Source organism: Phragmites australis, chromosome 2 (genome assembly GCF_958298935.1).
Source record: "Phragmites australis chromosome 2, lpPhrAust1.1, whole genome shotgun sequence".
Taxonomy (NCBI): domain Eukaryota; kingdom Viridiplantae; phylum Streptophyta; class Magnoliopsida; order Poales; family Poaceae; genus Phragmites; species Phragmites australis.
Genome location: NC_084922.1, coordinates 47,813,714 through 47,838,791, shown reverse-complemented (window position 1 = coordinate 47,838,791; position 25,078 = coordinate 47,813,714). Strand labels below are relative to the sequence as shown.

General features: G+C 43.9%; 2 protein-coding genes across 3 annotated transcripts; one reads left to right on the top strand and one right to left on the bottom strand.

Moving 5' to 3' along the window:
• Positions 1 to 11,707: 11,707 nt before the first annotated feature.
• Positions 11,708 to 19,628, top strand: LOC133909391 (U-box domain-containing protein 6-like). Its single transcript, XM_062351809.1, has 11 exons — positions 11,708 to 12,135; positions 12,937 to 13,014; positions 13,378 to 13,563; positions 13,721 to 13,828; positions 13,963 to 15,170; positions 15,309 to 15,965; positions 18,387 to 18,528; positions 18,671 to 18,711; positions 18,972 to 19,070; positions 19,140 to 19,284; positions 19,420 to 19,628. Exons 2-11 carry the CDS (start codon positions 12,964 to 12,966, stop codon positions 19,477 to 19,479), a joined length of 2,697 nt encoding a protein of 898 aa, XP_062207793.1. The 5' UTR covers positions 11,708 to 12,135; positions 12,937 to 12,963; the 3' UTR covers positions 19,480 to 19,628.
• Positions 19,629 to 19,789: 161 nt separating this feature from the next.
• On the bottom strand, positions 19,790 to 23,718 carry LOC133909390 (transcription factor bHLH128-like). Of its 2 annotated transcripts, none has more exons than XM_062351808.1 (6): positions 23,169 to 23,718; positions 21,066 to 21,415; positions 20,847 to 20,978; positions 20,677 to 20,742; positions 20,348 to 20,416; positions 19,790 to 20,128 (listed from the first exon to the last, which is right to left on the bottom strand). In XM_062351808.1, the coding sequence occupies exons 1-6, from the start codon at positions 23,569 to 23,571 to the stop codon at positions 20,075 to 20,077; spliced, it is 1,074 nt and encodes a 357-aa protein (XP_062207792.1). In that variant the 5' UTR covers positions 23,572 to 23,718; the 3' UTR covers positions 19,790 to 20,074. The 2 variants fall into 2 exon arrangements, with proteins under 2 accessions (XP_062207792.1, XP_062207791.1); XM_062351807.1 differs by having other exon boundaries at positions 21,060 to 21,415; positions 23,169 to 23,716.
• Between the last annotated feature and the right edge of the window lie 1,360 nt (positions 23,719 to 25,078).

Sequence of the window (25,078 nt, the reverse complement as noted above, 5' to 3'; positions counted from 1 at the left end):
TTGAGAAAGGCCTCGAGAACATTGGTTCCAAAAGGTCTTTGTGTGGAGACAAACTACATGACTAGGATAAAATCAAAACCGAATGTGGCAAAATAAATCTCAATGATAAGGATGATAAACTAATTTGGATTTGACAAAAAAATGGTGAGCTCACTGTTAAATCCTTTTTATGTGGCCTTGAAATCCCATATGTTGGGCTTTTGTTTTAAGTTCATGTGGAAAGTGAGGATTCCCCTTAAGAATAAAATCTTTCTGTGGTTGTTCTACAAACTGAGAATCCTCACCAAAGATAACCTAATGAGAAAGGGATGAAAAGTGTCAATTCTGTAGCAATCAAAGAAACATTGATCATCTCTTCTTCAGATGTCCTCTAGCTAGATTTGTCTGGAATGTAATCAAAGTTGCTTTCGGTCTGCTTGAAAGCTCAGATTTGGTCTCTCAGTTGTGTGGGAACTGGATTAGTGAGTTTAAAAGGGTGGGGGGAGCTAGTTTTTGTAGGAGTAGCAGCAGTGCTATGGTCTATTTGGAAAATGAGGAATTTAGCATGTTTCAAAAGTAAAATACCATATGATCCAACAACTGTGATTTTTACTATCTTTCACTGGATTAAAATGTGGCCAATGATGTAGAAAAAAATGCAAAATAGAGAGCTGCTAGAGTCGGGGGCAAGACTACTAGGACAGGTCGCGGGGGAGGTGTTTGATGCTGCAAAATGATGGCGCCCTGTCGTATACAAGATTTAGGGCTAAAAACGTGGAGACAAGAATGATGCTTTTGATATGCTTCTTTTGTTGCTAAAGTATATAAGGCAGGAAGGGCAAGTGGAGTGATCAATTGCCTGTATAAAAGTTGGATGCCATCTGAACTGATGGTGGTTTGCCTTTTTTTTCTTCCGTTTCTTTTCAACCCATTTTCTCCTTTTCATGTGTTGTTACTTTGTTTTGAACTTGGTTTCTATGAAAATAAATCGGAGGGGCCTTGCCCTTACCTTGTCTAAAAAAACAAAAAAAAATTATCCGTGCCTCGCATTCGAATTGAATTATTGGTTATTTATTCTCCTTGCAGGGCTTGCTTTGACAGGGAGGAAAAGGATTCAGTGAGACTCAAATGAACCCTAGCTCACGTAGGCTCACGTGGGTAGCCTGCGTGTTGAGAGGATCAGCTTGTCGTGCTTGGAAGAGTCTGCCCTTGTGGAGAAATAGGACAACTGCCACCATACGAGGAAGAGGACTCCAAGGCCCACTGTCCAAGGGGGTCTGAAGTTGATACTGGTGTAGAATTTCCTTCCTATACGGAAAGTAACGAATTTGGTCAGGAAGACATCATTGGCCTCGGCACATTGTTGTTTTGCAACTTTGCCACAACGTCAGGTACGACCCAGATTCGACACAAGTATCTATCTACTCTTATGCCCAATTGACCTAGCCCATCTCAAGTTGTGGACAGACCTGGCCCAACATCTAGACATGCCTCCTATGATTTAGCCACCGTGCCATCGTGATGCTGAAGGAACAAAGCGATGGCCGAAGGGGATCAGGATGGGCAGCAAGAGAGAGATGGGGAAGAAAATGGAAGGTGCTCAAACTCAAGGCGGCAATGTAAGACCCTCCTTATCGGGATCTCCTGCGCCTCCTGTATCAGTCCCTGAATTACATAGCTAATACGCACAGTATAACAGTTATAGTATCATAGTCAAATTTTATATATAAATAGTAAGGTTCTAGGTACAAAAGGCTTACAACCCATACCGTATATTACAAGTCTAGCCAAACAGCCATCAAAACATACAACAGAAGCAAAAGTCCAAGCCACAAACAGCGAGGGTGCGAACGTGACTTCAAAGAATATTCTTCATCCCCGACTTCACCTCCGACGAAGTCGGCATTGGCTTCTTCATCTGAATGACAGCAAGAGTGAGTACGAAAAGTACTCAGCAAACCTTATACTACTTCAAGGTGTTGATAGATGCATAAAGGATTTATTCAAGGATAAAGCTTTACAGTTTAGATTTAAGCGTAAAGCAGTTTATGCAGATATCCAATTGTATCAATTATGATTGACTTCAAAATATTTTAAGTTGTTTGAAATCAGGTAACAAGCTATATTTGGGGGTTTTGTCCTGGGAGGAGCTACACTTCACTCCGTAGTCCATATTATCACATTTGGTATATCTCTAGTACCACACAACTTCTGGCGGATCGAGCCAGGAGCTTATCACACGAACATCTAGTCTACACACTTACTCATCAAGACACACGCACCTGGAGTCTAGTCAAAAGGTTCTACCATCGTATGTCCATGATCTTGGACACGGCTATTCGAATAGATTTACTCTTTGTAGAGGTTGTACAGTTTTATCCACGCGATATGCTCAGCCTTCAACCGTTGCAAGCGGAGGAGCTAATCATACCGAGACTTTCCAAACACCTTTCCTGCCAGGCTTTTCCACGAGACACGCCAAGTACCAGAGCTGCATGTTCTGAAGGCCAGCATACCTTTTTAAGCCTAAGCCGGTCCCTGAAACCTCCAAACAGCGGAACAGATAGACCCTTGGCTGCTCGTTGCTTTCAACCCCTTGGTATAATGCCCAACTCAGTCCGGTGAAGGAAAGTCAAGTCTTGCCCATACAGGATGCATGGTTGCACGAGGTTGCTAAGGTATGGCTGTGAAATGACTCGGTCCTTAAATGGCTGGGCCAGACATCTTCTTGAATTTATATGTATTTTTTTTCTTTTATTCTTATCTTGTCCTTGTTTAATAAATGCTATCACTCTCATAAATAAATAAGTTGTCTTTTCTAATACAGAATAAATGAAAAACAACATGATTATTTAATCTATTTTTTTAATTTTTATGTATAAATTTAAAATGACTTACGTATGCAATCGGATGGAGTATTTACTTTGTTGTAATGCTTTTCCGTTACAATTGCCGCTGCAGCTGTGAAAGCCCATACGTCATGGCCTACCCTTTTGTTGTCACACTGTTGTTTTTGCAGAATCCTTACACAATGATGCAGTTCGTCTCATTTGTCCCTGTATTTTCTGCAGTGGTGGCTGGCCATGACGAGGTAGGCCCGATGTTGATGTGGCTCCTGTTTCTTTTGCCACCGTGGCTGGTGTGTCTGTGTTTGGAACCCATCTGTCGAGGGAATGGAAGGCAAAACTTAAGAAGCAGTCCCTTTGAAGAAGGAACGGGAAAAGCAGGCATACGAATATCCGGTAAAAATCCAAAATTAGATAATATATATGGATATATTTGTTGAAATAGATAATATATAGTCGTATTTATTAATTTTGTATCCGTATTCGGCACACGGTGTACCAAATATAGATTTTCGGTACACCGTATACTGAAAAAATCATTTTCACCACAAGATGTGCCGAATATGGCATTGTTCCCGTATTCGGCACACCGTATACAAAAATAGATTGTATTCGGCACATAGTGCCATTCGGCACATCGTGTGCTGAAAAACATTTTTTTTACCGATATGACCGTGTACCAAAAAAATATTTTTTGGTACATTTTTTAGCACACAGTGTGCCGAATATGGCACTGTAGCCCGTATTCTGCATACCGTGTGCAAAAATGGATTGTGTGTCAAATACAGTCAACAGTGCCATATTCAGCATACCGTGTACCAAAAATGCATTTTGCCGAATACGAATGTTAAATTAATAAATACAAGTACATATTATCTATTTCAACAAATACACTCATATTTTTTCTAATTTTAGATTTTGACAGCAATATTCCTGTAGGTTTGACACCGCTGGCTTTTGCTTGTTGTAAAAAAGCAATAGTGTGCTGCTCTTGTACTGCAGAGCCTTTATCTATGGATCATGAAGTTATAACTCTTTTTGTCTTTACTATTTAGCGGGTCTATGTTTACTAGTATCTGTTTTTCAACTGTGATAAGTGCTAATATTTGTCTTGCTGAGTCATAAGCAGAGGTAGTAGTATCGAATTATCGATGCGAAGTGGTCAGAAGATTTGCAGGCACTGACGACGCTAATGTGATTACCTTAGTTCCTTATATGCATGAACGATTCATTTCCAGATATTCCTCATTTTTGGAAGGGTTAGTTGTACTGAATGTATCTAATCACGCAAGGAAATCATATTGATTTGTTTTGAGCGAAAGGTATTCAGATCTAGAATAATTCCAGAGCGAAGTGTAAAGTATGACCAAATTTCAGTCTTCTTATATCTTCTGTGCTAGGCCGATTTCTGGTTTTGAGTCGAGATCGGCAGCGGTATGAACAAAAAAACATAAACGCTTTGTCGTCTAATATCACTCCGAATCACACTTTTGCTCATAAAAGGTGCAAACCATGCATTAAAATAGTGTTTCATTCGAGGAGTGGTGACACAAGTGAAAATAAAATCATATTACAGGGGAGTAAGAGTTGGGATCAGTTATTAGAACCATTGTGTGGTGTTACATAGGGATGTAAGTCTATTCTGTTTGGAATCGTCGGGTCGACTCAAAACTTACTTAAATGATTTAAAATCCACATTCATCTAATTGACATAACATTGCAAATGGGCTAAAGCAGTAACTCAGAACTACCCATTAGTATCACCATTTGCATCTCTAATTTTATAATTAGCGATACTAGATACAAATTTTGATAGAAAACTACAACGACAATAAAACCCTACATTGAAGTCATCATCCTGCTCTCCAGACGCTGACGCTATAGCGAGAGGTGGACACAAGGATGAGATGTGCGAGGTGGCAGCACCTAGAGGCCAAAGAAGGCGAGCGAGACAAAGATATAGAAGAGGGAGGGGTGTAGTATCAAGTTGGTTTGTTTGAAAGAAGAACATGCTGAGCCGTATTTGTGTAGGTTTGACACCCTTGCTTTTGAAAAGACTTGTTTGTAGAAAAGCAATAGTGTACTACTCTTATGTATTGTTGGGGTGTTATCTCTTAATTACGACGTTATAATTGTTCTGACTTCTTTAGCTACTCTCAGTTAACTAATATTTGGTGTGACTTATTTCCAAAATAAATATATATATATAAAGTGTTATTCTATATCTAAATATAGAATAATTATTTTACACTTAGCTAAGCCTAACCCACACTAGCCTCGCGCTGCCCACCCACGTTAGCCCACGTGCGTGCCGACAGCCCACGCACCTATGCTTGCCCAGCGCGCGCCCCTCGCGTCAACGTTGCTGCAATGGTAGTGCCCCTCGCGCCTATGTAGCCTATTTTTTTAATTGATACTAATTACGATGGGAAGATTTGGTATCCGGGTGTCATGACTCATGCGGTTGAGATGATTGAATCAACGGTAGTGCTGTTTTTTAATTGACGCTAATTATGTCAGTATTCAGTGCGATTTAGTAGTAATCAGTAATTTTATATAGTACTAGTCAGTATTTAGTATCATTTAGTAAGTCATCGGTACCAGTAGTTTGTTTAGTAGTGTCAGTAGTTATTAGTAGAAAACTTTTTGTTAGTGCTAGTAGTTTAATATTCAGTAGTTTTAAGTTATAGTAATTTTATTAAGTAGTTTATGTCAGTAGTATTAGTAGTTGTCAGTAGTATCAATTGTTTATTTAGTACTAGTTATTGTTTAGTAGTTGATTCTGCAGTATTAGTAGTTGTCAATAGTTATTTAATAGTTATAAGTTATAGTAAAATTGTTTAATAGTATCAGTAGTTTAGCTCAGTAGTTGTCAATAGTAATTAGTAGTATCAGTAGTTCTAAATTATATTATATTTGCTCATTAGTTTTGTTCAGTAGCATCGATAGTTTAGTTTAGTAGTTATGTCAGTAGTTTGTAATTTAGTTGAGTAGTTATACCAGTAGTTTAGTAATTTGTAATTTAGTTTAGTAGTTATGTCAATAGTTCCGTAGTTTGTATTAGTAACATCAGTAGTTCACACTTTTATTTGCACTGTATAATCTGTTTCGAATTAGTTAATTTATCCGGTGCTCGCAACTCGCAAGCAGTGCACTGTGGCTGTGTCAACGGGTAGTGCTGAGGAAATATGCGGCGAAATAAACAATTCAAGACACGTGCTAGTTTCTTCCGGTGATTTACACTACACTGTTCTGGTCATAGCTGCCGTGCGCACATGTTTCATAATCCAAGTTGGCACGTCGTCCGCGAAGACGCCCAGAAGCTCTCTCTGGTGCCTGACGCTGTTTCCGGGCCTTCCTCACGCGGTGTGAAAAGCCTGCAGCCAGCCGGCCTCTGGTGCCACGTGGCGCACGCGGCACGCAGGCGCGCGAGCGCACGGGCGTGCTATGGTTTGCACGGGCGGGCTGGGCCGACGGCCCGCTGACACAAAATTGTTGAGATGGGAGGCAGGCACGTAGGGACGAGTTGGCTAGTGTTATTGTATGTATATATATTGTGTCTAGAATAGTAGTTTATCTCTATGTATATCTCCGTTACAATCTCAAAAATAGTATAATTATGATTTATAAAATATATCAGTTACTACAAATATATATGGCCATAACTCGGTACCTTTTCTAATTGTAATTATACACATTTTGTTATGTGATCGTAACTTGTTCACATCTGCACACACCCCTCAGTTACGATCCAAAAACAATATAATTGTGATTCACAAGATATGTCAGTTATTACAAATATATATAATCGTAACTCGATACATAATCTAGTCGTAATTATATACTTTTTATCATATGATCGTAACTCATCTATCTGTGTCATCGTAACTGACTATTTTCTTAGTCGTAACTTAGAGGTGACGCAAAGGTGAATGTAATAACTGAGGGTGGCGTAATACTGAACTATAATGCAACTAGACGTTGTCGGAGGATGAACTCCTGTCGCAGGGATCCCGAGAGACCCCTTTTTAAAGATTCGGCCGAGGGATGATTCGGAACGAGTTCGTCAGAGAAATAAATGGAAGTGGAAATAAATGCAACGGCCGGTGGTGGGGGATGATCGACCTAGTGCGAAGAGAAATAAATGCACCGGAGTTTAGACAGGTTCGGGCCGCACGGGGGCGTAATACCCTACTCCTGTGTGGATGCAATATCCTTCCTTGAAGGGAATCCTTCAAGGATATATCTGGTTACAAGGGTGTATTGTCTAGAAGAGAGCTTGAGGCTCCTTTTCTCTAGCTCTACTCGAGATCGCTTGTGGTGTTCTTCGGATGCTTCAGGGGAGCTTCAGGGGTGATAGCTTCTTTTTTGGAGAGATTGCTTCCTCTTTTTTTTTTCTTTTTTTGATCCAGGTTGATCCTTTCCTTTTATACACTCGCCGACCACGTCTTACCCCAAATGGGAAAGAGGGGGCGCAAGTTCCAAGACGCCACGGAGAAAGGCGTCATAATTCCCTCTGGGCGAAGCGACAGGGGCGGTGGAAAAACTCGGCGCGCATCCGACCACCCGTCACTGTGGACGTCCTGACGCTGTTGAGAGGGCCCACCGGGCGACCACAGAGGCACCCGGCGCGCCCACCCTGTCTTGTTCTTCTACCAGGGCGGGGTGGCAGGCGGAACGCTTTGGTCCCGGCAACGTTATCCCGAGATTCCCCGGATGATACGGGACGGGATCCGTGCAATTAATGGACCCACGCGCCTCTGCCAAAACATGGCAGGGACTGACACTGCGGCGTGGACAGTTGGGAATGTCAGGATGTCAGGCCGCGCATGCCCATTAAATGCGGCTTCGGACCTTTGACTGGTTGACACCTCGCCTGACGGGTCCTTCCGGGTCGTCGGGGCGTCGGGTGATCTTGCGCGAACCTTCGGGGAACCGGGTGCTCGGGGGCTGCCACGTGCAGCCCCGAGCACTCTCTCCCGAGCACTTCCGTAGAATCTTCGGGGAACCGAGTACTCGGGGGCTGCCACGCGCAGCCCCGAGCACTCTCTCCCGAGCACTTCTGTAGAACCTTCGGGGAACCGAGTGCTCGGGGGCTGCCCCGAGTACTTGTTTGTTCGGCCCATCGGGGGACTATGGTACTCGGGGGCGAGCGGGTACCTCCCCGAGCACTTTCTTCCCGGTACTTGGACTCTGCGGGTCATCGGGGAACTGGGGTGCTCGGGAACCAGAGGCTGTGGCCCCGAGCACCTTCTCCTGGAACTTAGATTTTCCTCATCTTGCAGGGGACCTCGCAGGATGGTGACACGTGGCGGACGGCCGGCCTGTCCTCGGGACTTAGGGACCCATGGTTCCTGATACACCGACAGACGCAGAATAGACTCGTCATGTGTGTGTGTGTATATATACGGCGAGGCTATTATGCGTCTATGCACAGTTGCTATTCGTACTGCGCACATCCCCCAATTACAACCAGAAATATTGTGAATTACAACTTGTTAGGTAGATCAGTTACAACTTCACGTCCAGAAATACATAATTGCAACACGAGAAGCTAACACTATGAGTTACAGCTTGTTATTCGCGCTACGCACATCTCCCAGTTACAATTCGAAACATTGTGAGTTACAGCTTTTAGATAGACCAGTTATAATTTCACGTTCATAAATGTATAATTACAACACGAGAAGTTAACACTGTGAGTTACAACTTGTTATTCGTGCTGCGTACATCTTTCAATTACAATTCGAAACACTGTGAGTTACAGCTTTTTGATAGATCAGTTATAACTTCACGTCCATAAATACATAATTACAATACGAGAAGCTAACACCGTGAGTTACAATTTATTATTCGCACTGCGCACAACTTGTTACAACTTATTATTATGTGTGTCTATATATATATAATGTTGTGCCCTTGTGGAGAGTGCTAAGGTGTGTATTGCTGGATTGCACAATGGTACGGCGCCAGTCTCCGGTTCTTTTAGCACAATGACAATTGGTACAGGATTCGACTTGAATGTTGTTATTTGTTGATCATATTTGTGATTCGGTGTATCATTTATTTCGCTGCACAACCCTGTTTTTTTGGGCATCCAAGTGTTCTTATTTCAGCGGACTGTTCCCTTGTTACACTAGCAAAGAGAAAGTGTACTTTTTATGTTAACAATGAATGAATAGATAGATGTTAGCATCTCTGGAAGAAGAATAAAATTCTGCTGACAGTTGGGATCTTGCACATCCAAGAGCCAGAGAAGTGGTGGGAGCTTGCACTGGTCAGTTTTCTTGTCGTACGAAGTCACCGTTATTTAGGTCTCGCTAGATAGAGGTTTGTAACATAAAATAAAGAAATTTAAATATCTATTTTTTAGTCTAATATAAGAATAATATAACTCAATCAAAGATTCTTCATCTGCCTATAACTCCAGTTTAAAAAAATTTAAAGCTAAAAATAATTAGTTCTAAAAATTATTGGATCTAGAGCTTTGTCAAACAAACCCTTACACTTAGTCATACTTAGAAAAATTAGTGGCGTGCTTAGAAAAATTAGTGGCCGGTTCTCCTCCTCACCTTTCTATAATCCATCATCATCGAGCCTGGTCAACCAAACTCGTCCAAGCCATCATCCCCTTCTCCCCTTCTCCTAATAATTCCTTGACACGTACAAGCCTATCATCCATGACTCCAATGTGCTTGTCGCCTAATGCCCCATAGCATCACCTTAGAGCTAGCACTTGCCTTCTGGGTTAGTTTTCCAAAGAACAAAATAGAATTAAGTAAAACCCGTTGAATGATTTGGTCTCTGTGAGGATCCACTGTAAAGCAAGGCTTGGTCCAACTCTGACAAATTTTAAATTATGAAGGGAAAAAATGCATCATGGAATCATCGGGCAGTGGAGGGGCCATTCACACACATCTAAATACAATTAATTTTCTCTTAATTTACTGGTTAGTACTAATCTAGTACATAAACAAATAATTGGGATGTCAATATTTGTTTGTTTATTCTTCCTGTCTCAGGGCTGTGTTTGGTTTCAGCATCTGATGGAATCAAAGATCCTTTGCAAATAAGGAATAGAAAAGCTTCCAGTTGGAGGGGTCACTATGCTGGCACTAGCTTAGATCTCTGTGCTAATCTTGGTTTCAGTTGTTAAGTTTGGGATCAGATTTTGCCATTGGCTCATCGGTGGATTGTTTAGAGAAAGGGTACTGTGGCAATGTTTGGCCAGAGGCAAATGCAAGTTGGCTTTAATTTTTTTTTTGAAAAAGTGCCAGAACATCAAGCATGTGTAGGGCTGGAAACGAGCTGAATCGAGTCTGGCTCAGCTCGTAGAAGCTCGGTGAAGTGTAGGCTCGGCTCGGTTTGTGAACCGAGCTAAAATGATGGCTTGGCTCTGCTCGGTAGCCGGCTCGCAAGCCTACCAGTTCATCAAGCATCAGTGCAGATCAGAAGCTCGAAAACATCTCACACGTAAACAGGGAACACATGATAACAACAACTACTAGATTTATTTATATACATTTATGCATAAGTCATAAAACACAACTTAGGCTCACACCAGATAGCACTTGTTGCGGCTTTGCGGTCTGTATTACCACACCCAGCTATATGCCTATATAGCTCTGCACTACATCCGTCACGAGGCCTAGGTATGAATAAATAGGGGCAACAAATTAATGGAGCAAAAATATGTACACACGCACTGTCTACAAATAAACAGACTGATGTTGGAGTGCTGAACTACTGAGTCGGGCATGCCAAGAGTCCATGCATCAGTTCGGCTCACGAGCGGTTCACGAGTTAGGTCGGCTCGGCTCGGTTCACAAAGCGAGTCAATGGTGTGGCTCGAACTCAGCTCATTTGGGTAAGTTACCGAGCTTCCACAAGCCTAACCTAGCTCGTGAGCCATGAGTTTTTTCCCCAGCCCTAAGCATGTGTTGGTTGCACAAATTGTTGTGATCTATAAGGACATGGCGATACTGTTTTTGGCTAAGTACAAAGGTACTTTTGTGAGTTGTGAAAACCATATTTTCATGGAGACAAACTCCTATTTATAACGTTGGTTATTTTAGGTGCATTTCCTTATTTAATAGGCTTTATTTATACACAGACGAGTTCTGATATATGTATGCTGACAAAATGCTTATATGTCTTTCTTTACTGTAAAGTAAAGTAAAAACTGAGACACAAACATTTGAACAATTTTGAGCAAGTGGTTGAACATCAATATCATCTTTGATTGGGATCCCTTCCTACTACTTGTATTTGACGTGTCTTTAGATGTAACTATTATAACTCATATGTAGATTGAAGGTTCATGAATAGTGACATTTATCCTACTTTTACTGAAAAGGATAGACAAATAACTCACTTATCCACAATTATGCTATTATAATTTGCACAATTTCTAAGAATGGCTAACACGTTTTTCGCAATAGTTTTTTAGTATGATATATCATACTAGAATTTCAACAATCAAGCCATGTGTTGCTATCTGTAAACGTTTCACAAGGATTGACTAAATAAAAACTAGTAGAAGAAATACATGGTTGGCATTGAAACAAAGGAAAAAAACTAAAGTGAATAAACAGAACAGAAGCCAATCCAAAGTTTCAGTGCGAATTTTGTACTCTTCTATTCAAACACAAACACTCCCACACACGCACACTAACCAACCATACAATTAGATGTCCACATCTCACATTCTGCAACTGACAAATCATTACCAAGAAATGAAAAGGCTTATCCAAACCACCAAAAGTATGGTGATAAAAAAAAATACTAACAAAGAAGGGAGCTTGAACCAGATTCCCCCCTTGAGAGACACTTAATTAAATAAAAGAAAATCCCACAGAGAAAAAGAAAATGGCATTTATTTCACTTTCTCAGTCCCAGGCCCTGAAATCTGAATAAAATCCACTCTCCATAATTCCTCTCTTCTCCTCTCCCCCACCGCCCCCTGCTCCTCCTCCGCTGCCGCCGCCGACCGCCGGTGCCGCGTAGGTATCCGGCGGGCGAGATCCGTGCCGTCGTTACGGATAGAAATCTGAGGTTCAGTGTGGCGACTTACAAGGTGTGGCTGCATTCGGCCTCCCGCTCCTCCACGCGCGCACCCAGCCTCCCAAGGCTGGCTCTGGAGACCAAGCCTGGGCTCCCAGTGCACCACCGCTAGCCCTTCTACCGCCGCAGTCACTCCCTCCCTCAGCCGGATCCTCAGTCCACTGCCACCGCCGCCGCAGCGCCGCTCCTCCTTCGGTCTAGCGGAGTGGAGATCCGTCCGGGCGTGGATTGATTTCTTCTTCTGTTGGTGAGTAATCCTAGCTTGCTTGGATGGATGCTCTGGAGAGTTCGTTTGTTGTGGGGGCCCTTTTCTTTGCTGTGGCCGTGGGCCATCAAATCCAAGTCTTTCCTCGTCTCCATTCAGTTAGTTGTGTGCTGCGTGGTGCCGCGCCCTTCATCCATCCGTGCTCCAAGTAGGTTCATCTTCAGCGCGCAAGATCGATTTTTTTTTTTCGAAATTTTTTGTCGGTTCAGCTGAACCCTCATGCCCCACGCTAAGTCAGCTGTCGACCTATGTTTCCTTTGGCATGAGAAGAGACAAATGCAGCATGCTGGGTACATTCGAGCCTTAGATTTGTACAAAAGAGGTGAATTTGGTCAGAAATCTTAGGCTTCAAGAGCTGGAAATATCAGATTTTGTGAAGGAAAGGTCCTGTTCGGTTAGTTGATTCTGAAAGCGAAAGTTGCCTCTTGGAGAACACTTGTGTTGTGGGCTTGAAGCCGGTAGATGTTTACTATTCTATCTCTTCCTTACGTGCTAGTAATGGCCTGAATGCTTGCTTTGTCCCATCGTCCAGTGCCCAAACCTATTCTTTCCTTCAGTCCTAGGGAAAACCCTATCCAGTTCTATCTGATGACCCGGTAATCTTATTTGTTAAAAATGAGCACCGAGGGGGGGGGGGGGGGGGGCGTCCCCTGGGGATTTCATTAAGAGGATGCAGAGCCTGAAACCCGGGCCGGCTTAGTGAAACCGTGTTCGACTGACCGTTAGCACCGTGAGAGGCTTGACAGCAATCTTATTTGTTTTTCTTATGAATCTTATATTCAGATGTCGGAGCTCAGGTAGTAGTCAACTATGGATGCAATGGAGACTGAAGGGGGTCCTTTTCTGGCTAATGATGCCAAGGTATAATCTTTACAGTGGTTTTATTTTGCTGGCAATGAATATATATGTTGTTCCTGTTAATCTGTTAATAGTCTACCTTTTGTTTTAAAAGGCTACCATGCTAGTTGATCAATGAGAGTTACTTTTCTTTTTTGTATTCTCTTAAGGAGTAGTTGTATCAATCGTTAGTCCAATTGCAACGTTTTGATTTCTATAAAGTTTCTTTTATTTTTTCAAAAAACAATAACAATTACTTAACATGCGTCTTTTGTACTGTATAGAGCAAACAATATACTTGTAATAAGTTACTGGAACCTTATGCCTTCTCTTTTGGGGATTTATTTAATTTTGCTACGAACTTTAAATGAATTTTGGTTTATGCAGTTGCATGCAGGAATGTGTAGAGTATTTCATCCAGCGGTATCTAAACTTTCCGCCATGTTCCCTTTCATCGAAGCATCAAGACCAAGAAGCAAGTCTGGTATACAGGCATTGTGTTCACTGCATGTAGCTCTAGATAAAGCGAAAGGTCTTCTTCAGCACTGTGCAGACTGCAGCAGGCTCTACTTGGTAACTTGTTGTTCCCCTCTGCCCTAGACACTTTCGATACACCTAGATTGCAAAGAATCCATGGTGCATGAGCATCATTGCTTTTGGAGATTTCTGCAATTGGAAAAAACGAAATGTTAATGTGAAAGTCTTAACAGTGATGTTATTTCATTTCTAGGCCATTACTGCAGAAACTGTGCTTCTGAAGTTTGAGAAAGCTAAAAGCCAACTTCAGGAAAGTCTGAGGCGCGTTGAAAGCATAGTAACGGAAGATATCAGTTGTAAGGTATGTTGTGCAAAAATATCACCTAGTCAATATCCTTGGACCACAAGTCCTTGACTTTTTTCCTTTGTTACTTTATGGTTACGATATATTACAATGTGTGGTACTTATTGATACCCTGAACTTCTGCTGTACAGATTGTAGAGATTGTTAGCGAGTTGGAGGAGATTGTATTTACATTGGATCGATCTGAGAAGGAAGCTGGTGATGAGGTGATCAATTTGCTCCAGAGAAACAATAAAATAAATGGTTCCAGTGATAGTGGGGAGCTTGAGGTCTTCCATATGGCTGCTCTGAAATTGGGGATTACATCTTCTAGGGCAGCACTAACTGAGAGAAGAGCCCTCAAGAAGCTAATTGAGAAGGCTCGTTCTGATGAAGACAAGCGGAAGGAGTTTGTTGTGTCATACTTACACAACCTCATGAGGAAATACTCGAAATTCTTCAGAAGCGAGGCTGGTGATGATACCGATTCTCAGGGATCGTCCCCATGCTCGCCTACCGTATTAGGCATGGATGACATGTATGGACCCTATGGCAATGGCCGAACATTCAGTAGACAACTTTTGAACATTCAGTCATTCAATTCTAGGCTTGGATCTTTCAATTCTAGGCTTGGGTCATTCAATTGCAGACGTGGTGGCCCAAGGTTCGAAAATATGCCAATCCCTCCTGAAGAACTTAGGTGCCCTATTTCCTTACAGCTTATGTATGACCCAGTCATCATTTCATCTGGGCAGACTTATGAGCGTGTTTGCATTGAGAAATGGTTCAATGATGGTCACAGCACATGTCCTAAAACTCAGCAGCAACTTGCCCACCTGTCTTTGACTCCAAACTACTGTGTCAAGGCCCTGATTGCCAGCTGGTGCGAGCAGAATGATTTTCCAGTTCCTGATGGTCCACCGGGATCTTTTGATGTAAACTGGAGACTTGCTTTCTCAGATTCTGAGGCAACAGGTTGTGTGTCTGTTGAAAGTTTTGATTCTAGCAATGTGAAGAGTGTCAAGGTTGTCCCGATGGAGAATATGAGGAAAGAGGAGCCGACAAACAGTGAATCAGGAACTCTGGATGACAGCTCTTGTTATGATTTCAATATAAATGAGGGCTATGGGAACTTGTTGCTCATGCTTCATGAAAGGACCAACATGCACAAGCAATGTAGGTTGGTGGAGCAGATAAGGTATCTTTTGAAAGATGATGAAGAAGCAAGGATCCAGCTAGGCTCAAATGGGTTTGCCGATGCTCTGGTTGAGTTCTTGAGGAACGCTGTGAATGATGGAAATGAGAAGGCACAGGAAGTTGGTGCCATGGCTCTTTTCAACCTTGCAGTCAATAATAACAGGTATGAAGTTTATTTCCTAGTTAACTGGTGCTTGCCAATTGCCACTAGTTGAAAATATCTAGAGTGCATTTTGACTCATGATTAATGAAGAGTTTTTTTCCTAGCATTTTTGCTTATCAAAACCCTTTCTTATTTCAGAAACAAGGGACTGATGTTATCTGCTGGAGTTGTCAATCTACTTGAGCAGATGATATCGAATCCACGTCTATCTGGTCCAGCCACAGCACTCTACCTTAATCTTTCCTGCCTCCCTGATGCAAAGAACGTCATCGGTTCGAGCCAGGCTGTGTCGTTCCTAGTAGACCGTCTGTACAGCCATGACGCCGGCAACACTAAAGGCAGCTCATGCAAGCATGATGCCCTGTACACACTGTACAACCTCTCAAACCACCAGGCCAGCGTCCCAGCGCTCATTTCTGCAGGCATTGTGGATGCTCTCCATTGCCTTCTTACCGAGTCTCCTGCATCCGAGGGCCTTGGTTGGACAGAGAAGGCCCTTGCAGTGCTCATCAGCCTTGCTGCGACCCAGGCTGGCAGGAAAGGGATCATGTCCACCCCGGGTTTGATGAGCACGTTAGCAATGCTGCTGGACACAGGCGAGCCGACGGAGCAGGAGCAGGCCGTGTCCTGCCTCCTCGTGATGTGCACGGCCGATGACAAGTGCATCGTACCGGTGCTTCAAGAGGGCGTGGTCCCTTCCCTGGTCTCCATCTCGGCGGTCGGCACAGGGAGGGGAAGGGAGAAGGCCCAGAAGCTCCTCAAGCTGTTCCGTGAGCAAAGGAAGCAGGACACACCGCCGCAGCAGCCACAGCAGCAGCAGCTGGCGGAGTCCGGGAACGGTGCCATCGTCTGCCACCGGGAGTCGAAGCTGCTGTGCAAGTCGAAGTCAAGGAAGCTGGGGAGGACGCTGAGCTCGCTGTGGAAGAACAGGAGCTTCTCGCTGTACCAGTGCTAGTAGGGTAGAGTAGAGTAGAGTAGAGTTCAATTGAGTCTATCGGTGGATATGTACATCTCTTCTTCCATGTTTTCCTCCTGATCTTTCTCTCTTTGCCTTTTCTTGGGTGCTGTTTCCTTGGGTAAAGTTACAAAAAAAAATTGTCCCTCCCCCCTCTCGGTCGGGTGATGTAGGGCATTTCCCCTTTGCCTTGTCAAGATATGTGCACAGTTCTTCACTGTCTCTGAATCTCGGCCCTGCCCCTTCTCAGATGTATCTCCTTGAACCCAGACGTGCTTGCAACTGATTCTTCTCAGTCTCCAGTCTGTAAGATGATTCATTGCTTTTTTTAGTGGAAAGATGATTCATTGCTTTTTTGGTGAGGCATAGCTGTTATGTAGCTAGAAGCCTTCGGCAAATACTAGGAGTTTAGACTTCGGATCAGAAACTACTCCATGGTACAGATTATTAAAAGCTGATGTGGTAAAAGTAGTTTGCTAGGCACTACTGCATGTGGTGATAACTTAAACGTATCACGTGGTTATTTCTAGCTGATATCTTTTATTTCTATCGATATACTTTTTTAAAAGATTTTGTTTTTAATTTTTTATATCTCATAATATTTAGAGTTATTTCTTATTTTTCTTTAAGAGTCAGCTCTTCAAGATTCTTCTTCACGCGAGCAAGATTTTTGAATAAGTCAATTTTATCTCTAACTCTATCTACTTCTCTTCTTTTTGCATGCCACAATAATAAAAACTAGCTACTATCTACAACCATTAGAATTATCTTTAGGATAATATTAATGATAAGTAAGATTGTTGATAATGACACCGACTCACCTAGTGTTGTAGGTGAAAATGATAATGACATGGACACATCGGCTGACACGAATGAACATACTGTATCACATCTTTTGGCTTTAGTTTGAAACGGGCATAGCTTTGATGGTTATTTCTAGCTGTTATATCTTATTTCTCTCAGCATATTTCGTAAAAGATTTTGTTCCTAATTCCCTATACCTCATAATACTTTATTTTCTCCTTTAAAAATTAGTTTTCTAATATTCTCCTCCATATAAATAAGATTTTTCTATACATCAGCTTGATCTTTACCTAACTATTTTTCTTCTCTTCTCTCTGTATACTATAATAATAAAAATTAGCGGTTATCTATAACCATCGAGCTACCTAATTTGCTCTTGTCGAACAACCCAATCGAAATCGGGTTAGAAGAAACACGTGTAGATGACGACGATGCCGAACGTAATGCGCAGGCCTACGGCAGAACATGCTTCTGGGGCCCACGCCCATGTGTTATCATCTCCTGCTTTAATCTCCTGCCACCAGCGAGCGAGGTTTGAAAGCCACGGCTCCGCGATTATTTGTGTCGGGAAAGGAAGGAGAAGTCAGGCCATCAGAGCAGGCAGCGGCGGTGTCCACTCCACCCAGCGGGCGGCGGAAGAAAAAAAAGGAATAGCGAAAAGGAGAGTGCGCAACCGTGAGAGAATCCAATTCCAATTCCAACCCTCTCCGCCTGCTAAGTTTGTTCCATTCCATTCCACCTGCCTGCTTGCCCTGGCTTTGCTTTGCGACGCCTGCTTCTCCCTCGCGCCCGGAAGCGGCAGCGGCAGCAGGAGGAGGAGCCGAGGAGGGGATCGCCGCCGCGCGGCGGATGTCGGACAGGGAGCTCCGCCCTCTGCGCTCGATCCGTACGTCCTCGCGTCATCGCGATGATCGATGATGACGAATGATTCCTCCTCCTCCTGTCGACTCCTTTGCCTGTTTCTTGGTGTGTGTGTGTGTCTGTTTAAGTACTAAAAGAGGGTTCATTCGGCGGTGATCGGTGATAAAAAAAGGATCCTTTACTCCTTTTGGTAGCGATTGTGATCGGAGATCTTAGGTTTGGACTCTGATCGAGAATAAAGTGGCTAGATCATTGTTTATCGAGAGTACAATGACTGTAACCATGATAAACTAATGGAGCAGTAGTAAGATGCCTTTTCTACTTTCGTATTCTCTTTTTCCATATTATCTTAAGCTTATATATGATAGTAATTTAAAGTTGCATCTTCAGAGAAGTGAGTATCCCTTTTGGCAAATTCAGAAAACAGAAAAGTAGATTGAAGAAACAAATAGCCTCCTTTTGGCCATAATACTATCATCATAAGTCCATAGTAACAGTAGTTCCTTGGTTTCTGTGAATTCTTTGTGTGGTTAATTCTGATGAAGTTTTGATCAGTAAAATGATGCTATGGATTGCTGAACATATGAATTACAGAGTTACCGCCTTCACATTTCAGGAATCACAGGGGATGGGAGATGCCTGTTCAGGTCTGTTGCTTACGGCGCCTCCTTAAGGAGAGGAAAGCAGGCACCTAGCGACAGCGTCCAGAAGGAACTCGCTGACGAGCTCCGAGCAAAAGTGAGTGCCCATCACCTGAGCTTCTGTTTCTGAAGCACATCACTGCTCTATGTATTTTGACAGAATTCTAAAATAGCATACGCATGCACAGTTGTTGTATTTCCATTTATTTGGTTGTTGAGCTGTTGTTGGTCTGTTCCAGGTAGCTGATGAATTTGTCAAGAGGAGAGGAGACACTGAATGGTTTCTTCATCTTTCCATTTTTAATCTGATGCATATGTTTCCCTGGACAATGTTTCTGCACTAGGAGTAAAGAGCAAAAGAATATGCTTAAAATTGATAAAGTACATTATTCTCACACAACAAATCTACACAATTTTTGTGATAAATATAGCAAGTTTAGCTTTCAAAGTATTCTTACTATTAAAGCCTATGCTAAAGAAATGCTTCAGCTTCAAACACACAGAAAAACGACCTCGGTCACATGATCTTTTCTCTGTTAGGTTCCTCGAAGGCGATTTCGAGAGCTATGTGAGTCAGATGAGAAAGCCTTATGTTTGGGGAGGAGAACCAGAACTGCTCATGTGCTCCCATGTTCTCAGGTAGGCATCTGCCTTGTGCTCGGTTCAGCTTTCCATGCGTAACTGTTACTAAGAAACGCTGCATCGCAGGATGCCCATTACTGTTTACATGTACACCAATGGCTCTGATAGCCCCAGAATCATAGCAGAATATGGTCAGGAATATGGCAAGGACAATCCAATTCGTGTTCTCTACGATGGTTACGGGCACTACAACGCGCTGCAGTCACCTCTTGTAAGGACACAGTCAAGACTGTTAGTATAGTACTGTACAAAATCTGACAATAAGCAGACCTAGCACTGCTATGCATGTTTCTATTTTGGCTTGAGTAATCTCTTCGAGGAACCAATGCCCCTTGTAAAATTGCAGGAGAGAGGTGTAAATAACCAGAGAATGCGTTACCTAAGCTTCTATAGGACAGCTGCATAAGTGTCAGCAGCTCAATCTTCAACGACGTGATTTTGCCCTATTTGACAAACCATATAGCACATGAAGTTCACCCTTGCTTTGCTGTTCAAGCTTTTGCTTTTCGTCAAGGTTGATGTATAAATAAACTTCAGAAACAGTCACAAAATTAACTGCATGACCTGATACCATGTTTTTAAAAAGTTTGTTCCATCATTTTACATCATAGAATGCCTCGCAGAAAGTAAATATATTAGGATTCTTCCTGGTAGTGAGTTATGGTCTTGTCAAAGTCTAATAATCCGCAAGAATTAACTTGAAGACACATAAGATATGTCTACAATACTCCTATCAACAGCAATAACATTCGTGTTGTAATGGAAAATTTTACACACAAGCCACTGCCTCACAGGAATTAAATTATGATAATCTACTTGTCATCTCCTAGTCTTCAAGCCATTGACGCTATCCGTAATACAATCAAGAAAGGGGGGACGCTCAGGCATGGAAGCCACTTGACATTTGAAGCACCTTTGCAACCTAATCTCCTGAAGCAAAAACTTGGGTTCATCGAGCACATCAGTACGACATAAAACCTTGTACATCCGGTTCACCAGCCTCAGCAGTTCTCTTTGCCTGAGCAACTGCAGTTTGCTTGGTTGTGTTTTAGCTTCTGCATGGATTCATTTTAGAATAGTAAGAGCTATGTTTATTTGAAGGTTCAACTCTAAATCTCAATAGGTGTTCACAAATATTAGTTATTTCCCTTTGAAAATGAGTAGTGTAGTAACTAGTCATGTGTCAAAAGTAAATGGGGCGTATCGGCACGGACATGTGGAAAACTGAAAATATGGCATTTATAAGTATATCTGAAATGTGTAATGGAGCATACCTCAACTTGGCCCTGCAGCTCTTTAATGTACTCTACAGCAAGATCCAACATGTCTGACGTATTTGTTTGCTGCAATATTCAAGAGGGAACTAATAAGCTTATCACATCACTTTAAATGATTTTCAGAATAGCAGGACTAGACACTTCAGGAAGATCATGTTCTAACTGTGTGTTAGTGTGTAGATAGCGAACAATGCTTACTGATAAAATGAATTCCCACAAAGCAGAATCGCTAGTCTCTTTGGTTCAGTGAGGACCGACTTTCAGCAATGCTTTGCAAAAATCTATCCACGGAAATGGTAATTATTGGCGCAATGTAACTAACTTACCTTGTCCATGTTTGGCACAAGATCTTGTAGCTTCTTTAGCTTCTTGCTAATCCGTGTCCTTCTTTCCTGAACATCAACAAAAACAATGATTCTGTTTAATACGCAACATCAGAATGTTGCGAGCATATTAGCATATATACTGGAGCTTTAGAAAATGGGCGGGGACTAACCCGCTCAGCGATGCTTCGTGGGTGAGTAGCGCACCCACGCTTTGCACGGACTTTGCAAGCGATCGACTCCTGCTGCAGCTGCAGGTAATCATCCATGCCGGGCATCTCCAACGACGACTTTGACAGACCAAACTGAACCGGAAGAAACAACAGATTGCCATCAACACAAGGCCATCACCTATCAAGGTTCGATCAGTGACCGCACGAGCGTACATTGACCTGCGAGTCGATGTTGCTGAAGCTGGTGACCATGTCGTCGGCAGCGTCCACCTTGGCCTTCTTGCTGGGGGAGGAGAACATGATGGAGTTGGTCTCGTCCCAGGAGCTCATGGAGAAGTTCCGGGAGAGGTAGGAGGACGACTGCGCACCGCCGCAGTCGCTGGAGCTGTTGTATCCACCGCCGGCGACGATGCTCTCCCCGATGTCGGGTATCATCCCCATATCCGATATCTGCGGAAGGTCCTGCCTCCAGAAGCTGCACTGCGAGCTTAGCCGCCTGTGTCCGTGAGCCATTATGGCGTCAGTGCCTGCCTGCGAGTAGCTCCCCATCCCTCTCGTCGCAGCCATGCCTGCCATGCATGCATGCACACATCAAAAAACACATCGGTTCTGCAAGTTGCAACTATTGGTTCACTCGTTCAGATCACTGTGCTTAACCAGCACGTCAGACAGGTGTAACAGCGCACATGTCAGCTGTGACTGTTCTTGGCGATTTTGCAAAAAGTCATTCTTAAGCTTGATATACTTCTGTTCCCTTATGCTTAGCGCCAGAAAAAAAACACAGTGACCCAGTCAGTCAGTCAGTCAGTGCCAATCGTGTGACATGGCAGCATTGCCTCCTCCTGGTGCTACGAGCACCCACTAGGCCACTATCCTGCTACCCCACCGCCATCTCGTCACGTCCCATCGATTGGATGCAACATACGATGCATTTACTGTGCAGCTGTAACAGTGTCACGCTGCAGGTAACTAATCACACTAGCAAGACAGGAGTAATTCTAATTCAGCAACCTCTATGGCAGTACCTTTTTTTATTTAACCTTTTCCTTCGATAAAATAAAATTGTTCCTCGAATCTCTTTTAGCCCCATGGTGCGTAGCCACTTTGTTCTCTAAGTATGACTCCATGTCCATAGTCACTTTGCTGACGTGTTCCACAACATTTGTTGCCAAATGGCTTGACATTTCAAACTCAACTACCGATAAATTGGACTCCACGCAAATTTCTTCTTACTTTTTCCAACCACGCCCTCAGAAAATGAAAAACAGAGCACAATCTCTCGTGACACACGCATGACAATGATCGGGGCGATTATTAGCGTGACTGCAGGATGTAAATGCTGTGACACGCAGCGTCCAGGTTCGCAGTAGCAGCCAGACGCTCGCCAGCAAGCGGGCCAGGAACCGTCGCGTCACGTCGGCAATATACAATCTATTACTAGTAGATGGAAAAGGACGGCCTTTCCGAGAAACCGAAAGAGCAATCAGTGAACGGAATTGAACCAGTTTTGATCCATTGCTTCTGCAGATTCGGTGCATGGGTACCACAGATATTTATTCGCCACAGGTGCATTGCACTGTCACTAGAACCATTGTTAACGCCGCGGATTACAGTAAAGTATTCGCATTAAAAAAATGAGGCACCGGGCACTAGTCTGTGATGATAAGTTGCTCAATACTTGGTATAGAGGAGTAACTAACTAGGGATACGGAGGGACTCACTCCAGTCACAAATGCTTGATGTTTCGAACAAGGCGAAGTCAAACATTTGAAACTATGATAATCAATAATTTTGAAAATACTTAGTTCGAAAATATTAAAATCTTATGGGTACATTTATCTTGAAGTATACTTTTTATAATCTCGTCAATTTATTAGATTTTATAAATATTTTTTAGTATAAGGTAGTTGAAGAAATTTTCATGTATAAAACTTTTAACGTTAGTTTTTTTGGAACGACGCAAACTATTCAACGCTACCCAGATCAGCAAGACCAAGCTTTGACCGTCATCCCACTAATAATCGCTCACTAAGCATCATTAACTAGCTTAACTTAGAGTTAACATTATGCATGTGCACTTACCTCAGAGTCAAATTCAGCATGGCAAAGTGAAGTGGTACCAGTTGTGCTAGAGGGCGATGAAGCCGAGATGGATGGATGACCGAGACGTACGCCGGAAAGGAAAGCCGGAGCAGCCCACGCAAGTCATGCGCATGGACCACGCGGAACGGGCACACGCAACCCCGCCACGCATTCAGCGGCCAACGCGAACCAACGCTGAGGCAAAGCAGAGAGACAGCGAGGCAGGGCGGGCGGGCGTACCGTGCGGGTCGGCCATGAGGCGGGAGAGCAGCCCGGCGGGGGAGCTGCTGTGCCTGAACAACGGGGAGACCCCCGGGCCCTCGACGCCGTGCTGCCCCACCTGCGCGGCGGCGTGCGGGGCCGGCGGCGGCGGCGGGACGCGGATCTCGCCGGAGCCGCCGTACGCTCGCTCGAGCGCAGGGCGGCCGCCGTCCGTCCGGCAGCTGGACTCGCAGGAGGTGAGACCGGACGACTCGCCGGAGAAGAACCGGCTCACGGGCGGCGGCGGCAGCGGCGCGGCCTCGCCGCCCCGGGTGACGGAGTCGGCGATGGCGGCGAGGAGCGAGCCCGGGGCGGAACCGTAGCGCGCCAGCCCCTGACCCGGCGGAGGCATCGCCCCGTGATGCGGCGTCAGGCGGTTCATGTCTGCTGCTGCTGCTGCTTAGCGAGCGAGCGGGCGATCAGTCGGGGAGCGTGCGAGTTCGCCGCTCGTGCCTGGTGCGACCGTGCGAGGAGGTGGTTGGGAGGTGGCCGCTTGGTGGCTGAAGCTTTTTAGCGGGGGCTCCAACAAGTCCGAGCCAGCCAGGACCAAGGGGGATGGACGCACGGTGGCCGGGGCCCACTGCAGTTTTATACTGCTGGTACAGGTGGATGCGGACCGGGGCAGGGGAAACGCCAAGTCAGATGACGCGCGTTAACCTTTACAGCGTCAGCGATTAGAATTTCGCCGAAATTTCGATGAAACTTTACGAATTTTGAAAATTTTAGAGAAGAATGAAATATTTAATTTTAAAATTTCCTTTTTCGGACATGTGAAATTCACGTAGCAGATGACAAAAAGATTAAAATTTTGATAAAATTCACAAATTTCAATCTTCTTATTAGTAAATGAAAAAAATTATAAAACCAAATTAAAATCCCCAACAGCGCCGACCGCCTCCTCTATTGGGCTTTTGGGTTTTCGGGTTCGGTCGATCAGGGTCAAGGCCCGTCCTTCCTATTGATCGGATCATTATGATTCGTTCTCATCCTTTCTTTCTTTTCTTTTTTGCAGGAAACTCATCCTTTCTTTAAAAAAAGAAAAGGAAAAAGAAATCTTGGATCACATTCAGATCGAGTGAGTAGATTTATTTTCGCACTTAATCCAGTTGGTATGACACACTCAATTTTAACATTTCACTGGCTACATCATGAATATAAACTTTATGCCGATCTTCTCATATCTGATTTCCTCGGTTCCCCGGCTATTGATTCTTGACAATCACCTGCACCCGATTGGCAGAGAAAAGGGGAAAAACGCACAGAAATATGGCTAGATTTCCTGGTAGCGCGACAGCAAGCGAGCAAGCTGCAGCCATCAGCAGATTCGGCTTTGCTTCGCGCAGCAGCAACTCGTCAGACATCCTGTTTTTATTGCTCCGGCCTGCTGCGCTGTCGAGTTAACTCGTATATAACTATCTTCACGTTTTTCGGGTGCGAGGTCTCAACCTATATGATCTCTGATACCTGGAGAGAGGGCCTGGAAAGAAATGGCGTACGGTATATGTACCTTCTTCTGTAGGCTCTTGTGGCAAATGGAAGGAGCAGCACAATCTGGGCTAGTGACCAGATGGTGTTATCCATGGACCATGGAAGGATAAAGCCTTTGCCTCCTTTTCGTGGACTCCACGGGCGGCGGCGGCGGCGTAGTTTCAGCTCGTGCGGCGGACGGACGGGGGTCCCATGCAGTCCCATGTGACGGGAAAGTACGCGCGCACGACGGCTGCCTCGGAGACGGGAAAGGCAGCTGGAAGAAGCTCATGGCCACCAGCCTTATTTTACAGGCAAATGCCCTGCTTGCATCTGTTGTTAAACTAAACAAACAGGCTCAATCTAATAATAGATCACTGCAAGCTAAACGAGAGACACAACGTGCATGGGTTGGGGCGCTT

What these genes read in the sequence shown, in the direction of transcription:
- LOC133909391 (XM_062351809.1), top strand. Translation starts at nt 12,964, where the DNA reads ATGGATGCAATGGAGACTGAAGGGGGTCCTTTTCTGGCTAATGATGCC. An exon ending in ATGTGCTCCCATGTTCTCAG is followed by an intron (nt 19,071 to 19,139) that starts GTAGGCATCTGC and finishes GCTGCATCGCAG; the next exon opens with GATGCCCATTACTGTTTACA. An exon ending in ACGCGCTGCAGTCACCTCTT is followed by an intron (nt 19,285 to 19,419) that starts GTAAGGACACAG and finishes GTAAAATTGCAG; the next exon opens with GAGAGAGGTGTAAATAACCA.
- LOC133909390 (XM_062351807.1), bottom strand. Translation starts at nt 23,571, where the DNA reads ATGAACCGCCTGACGCCGCATCACGGGGCGATGCCTCCGCCGGGTCAG. An exon ending in CCTCATGGCCGACCCGCACG is followed by an intron (nt 21,416 to 23,168) that starts GTACGCCCGCCC and finishes CATGCATGGCAG; the next exon opens with GCATGGCTGCGACGAGAGGG. An exon ending in TTGTGCCAAACATGGACAAG is followed by an intron (nt 20,417 to 20,676) that starts GTAAGTTAGTTA and finishes TGAATATTGCAG; the next exon opens with CAAACAAATACGTCAGACAT.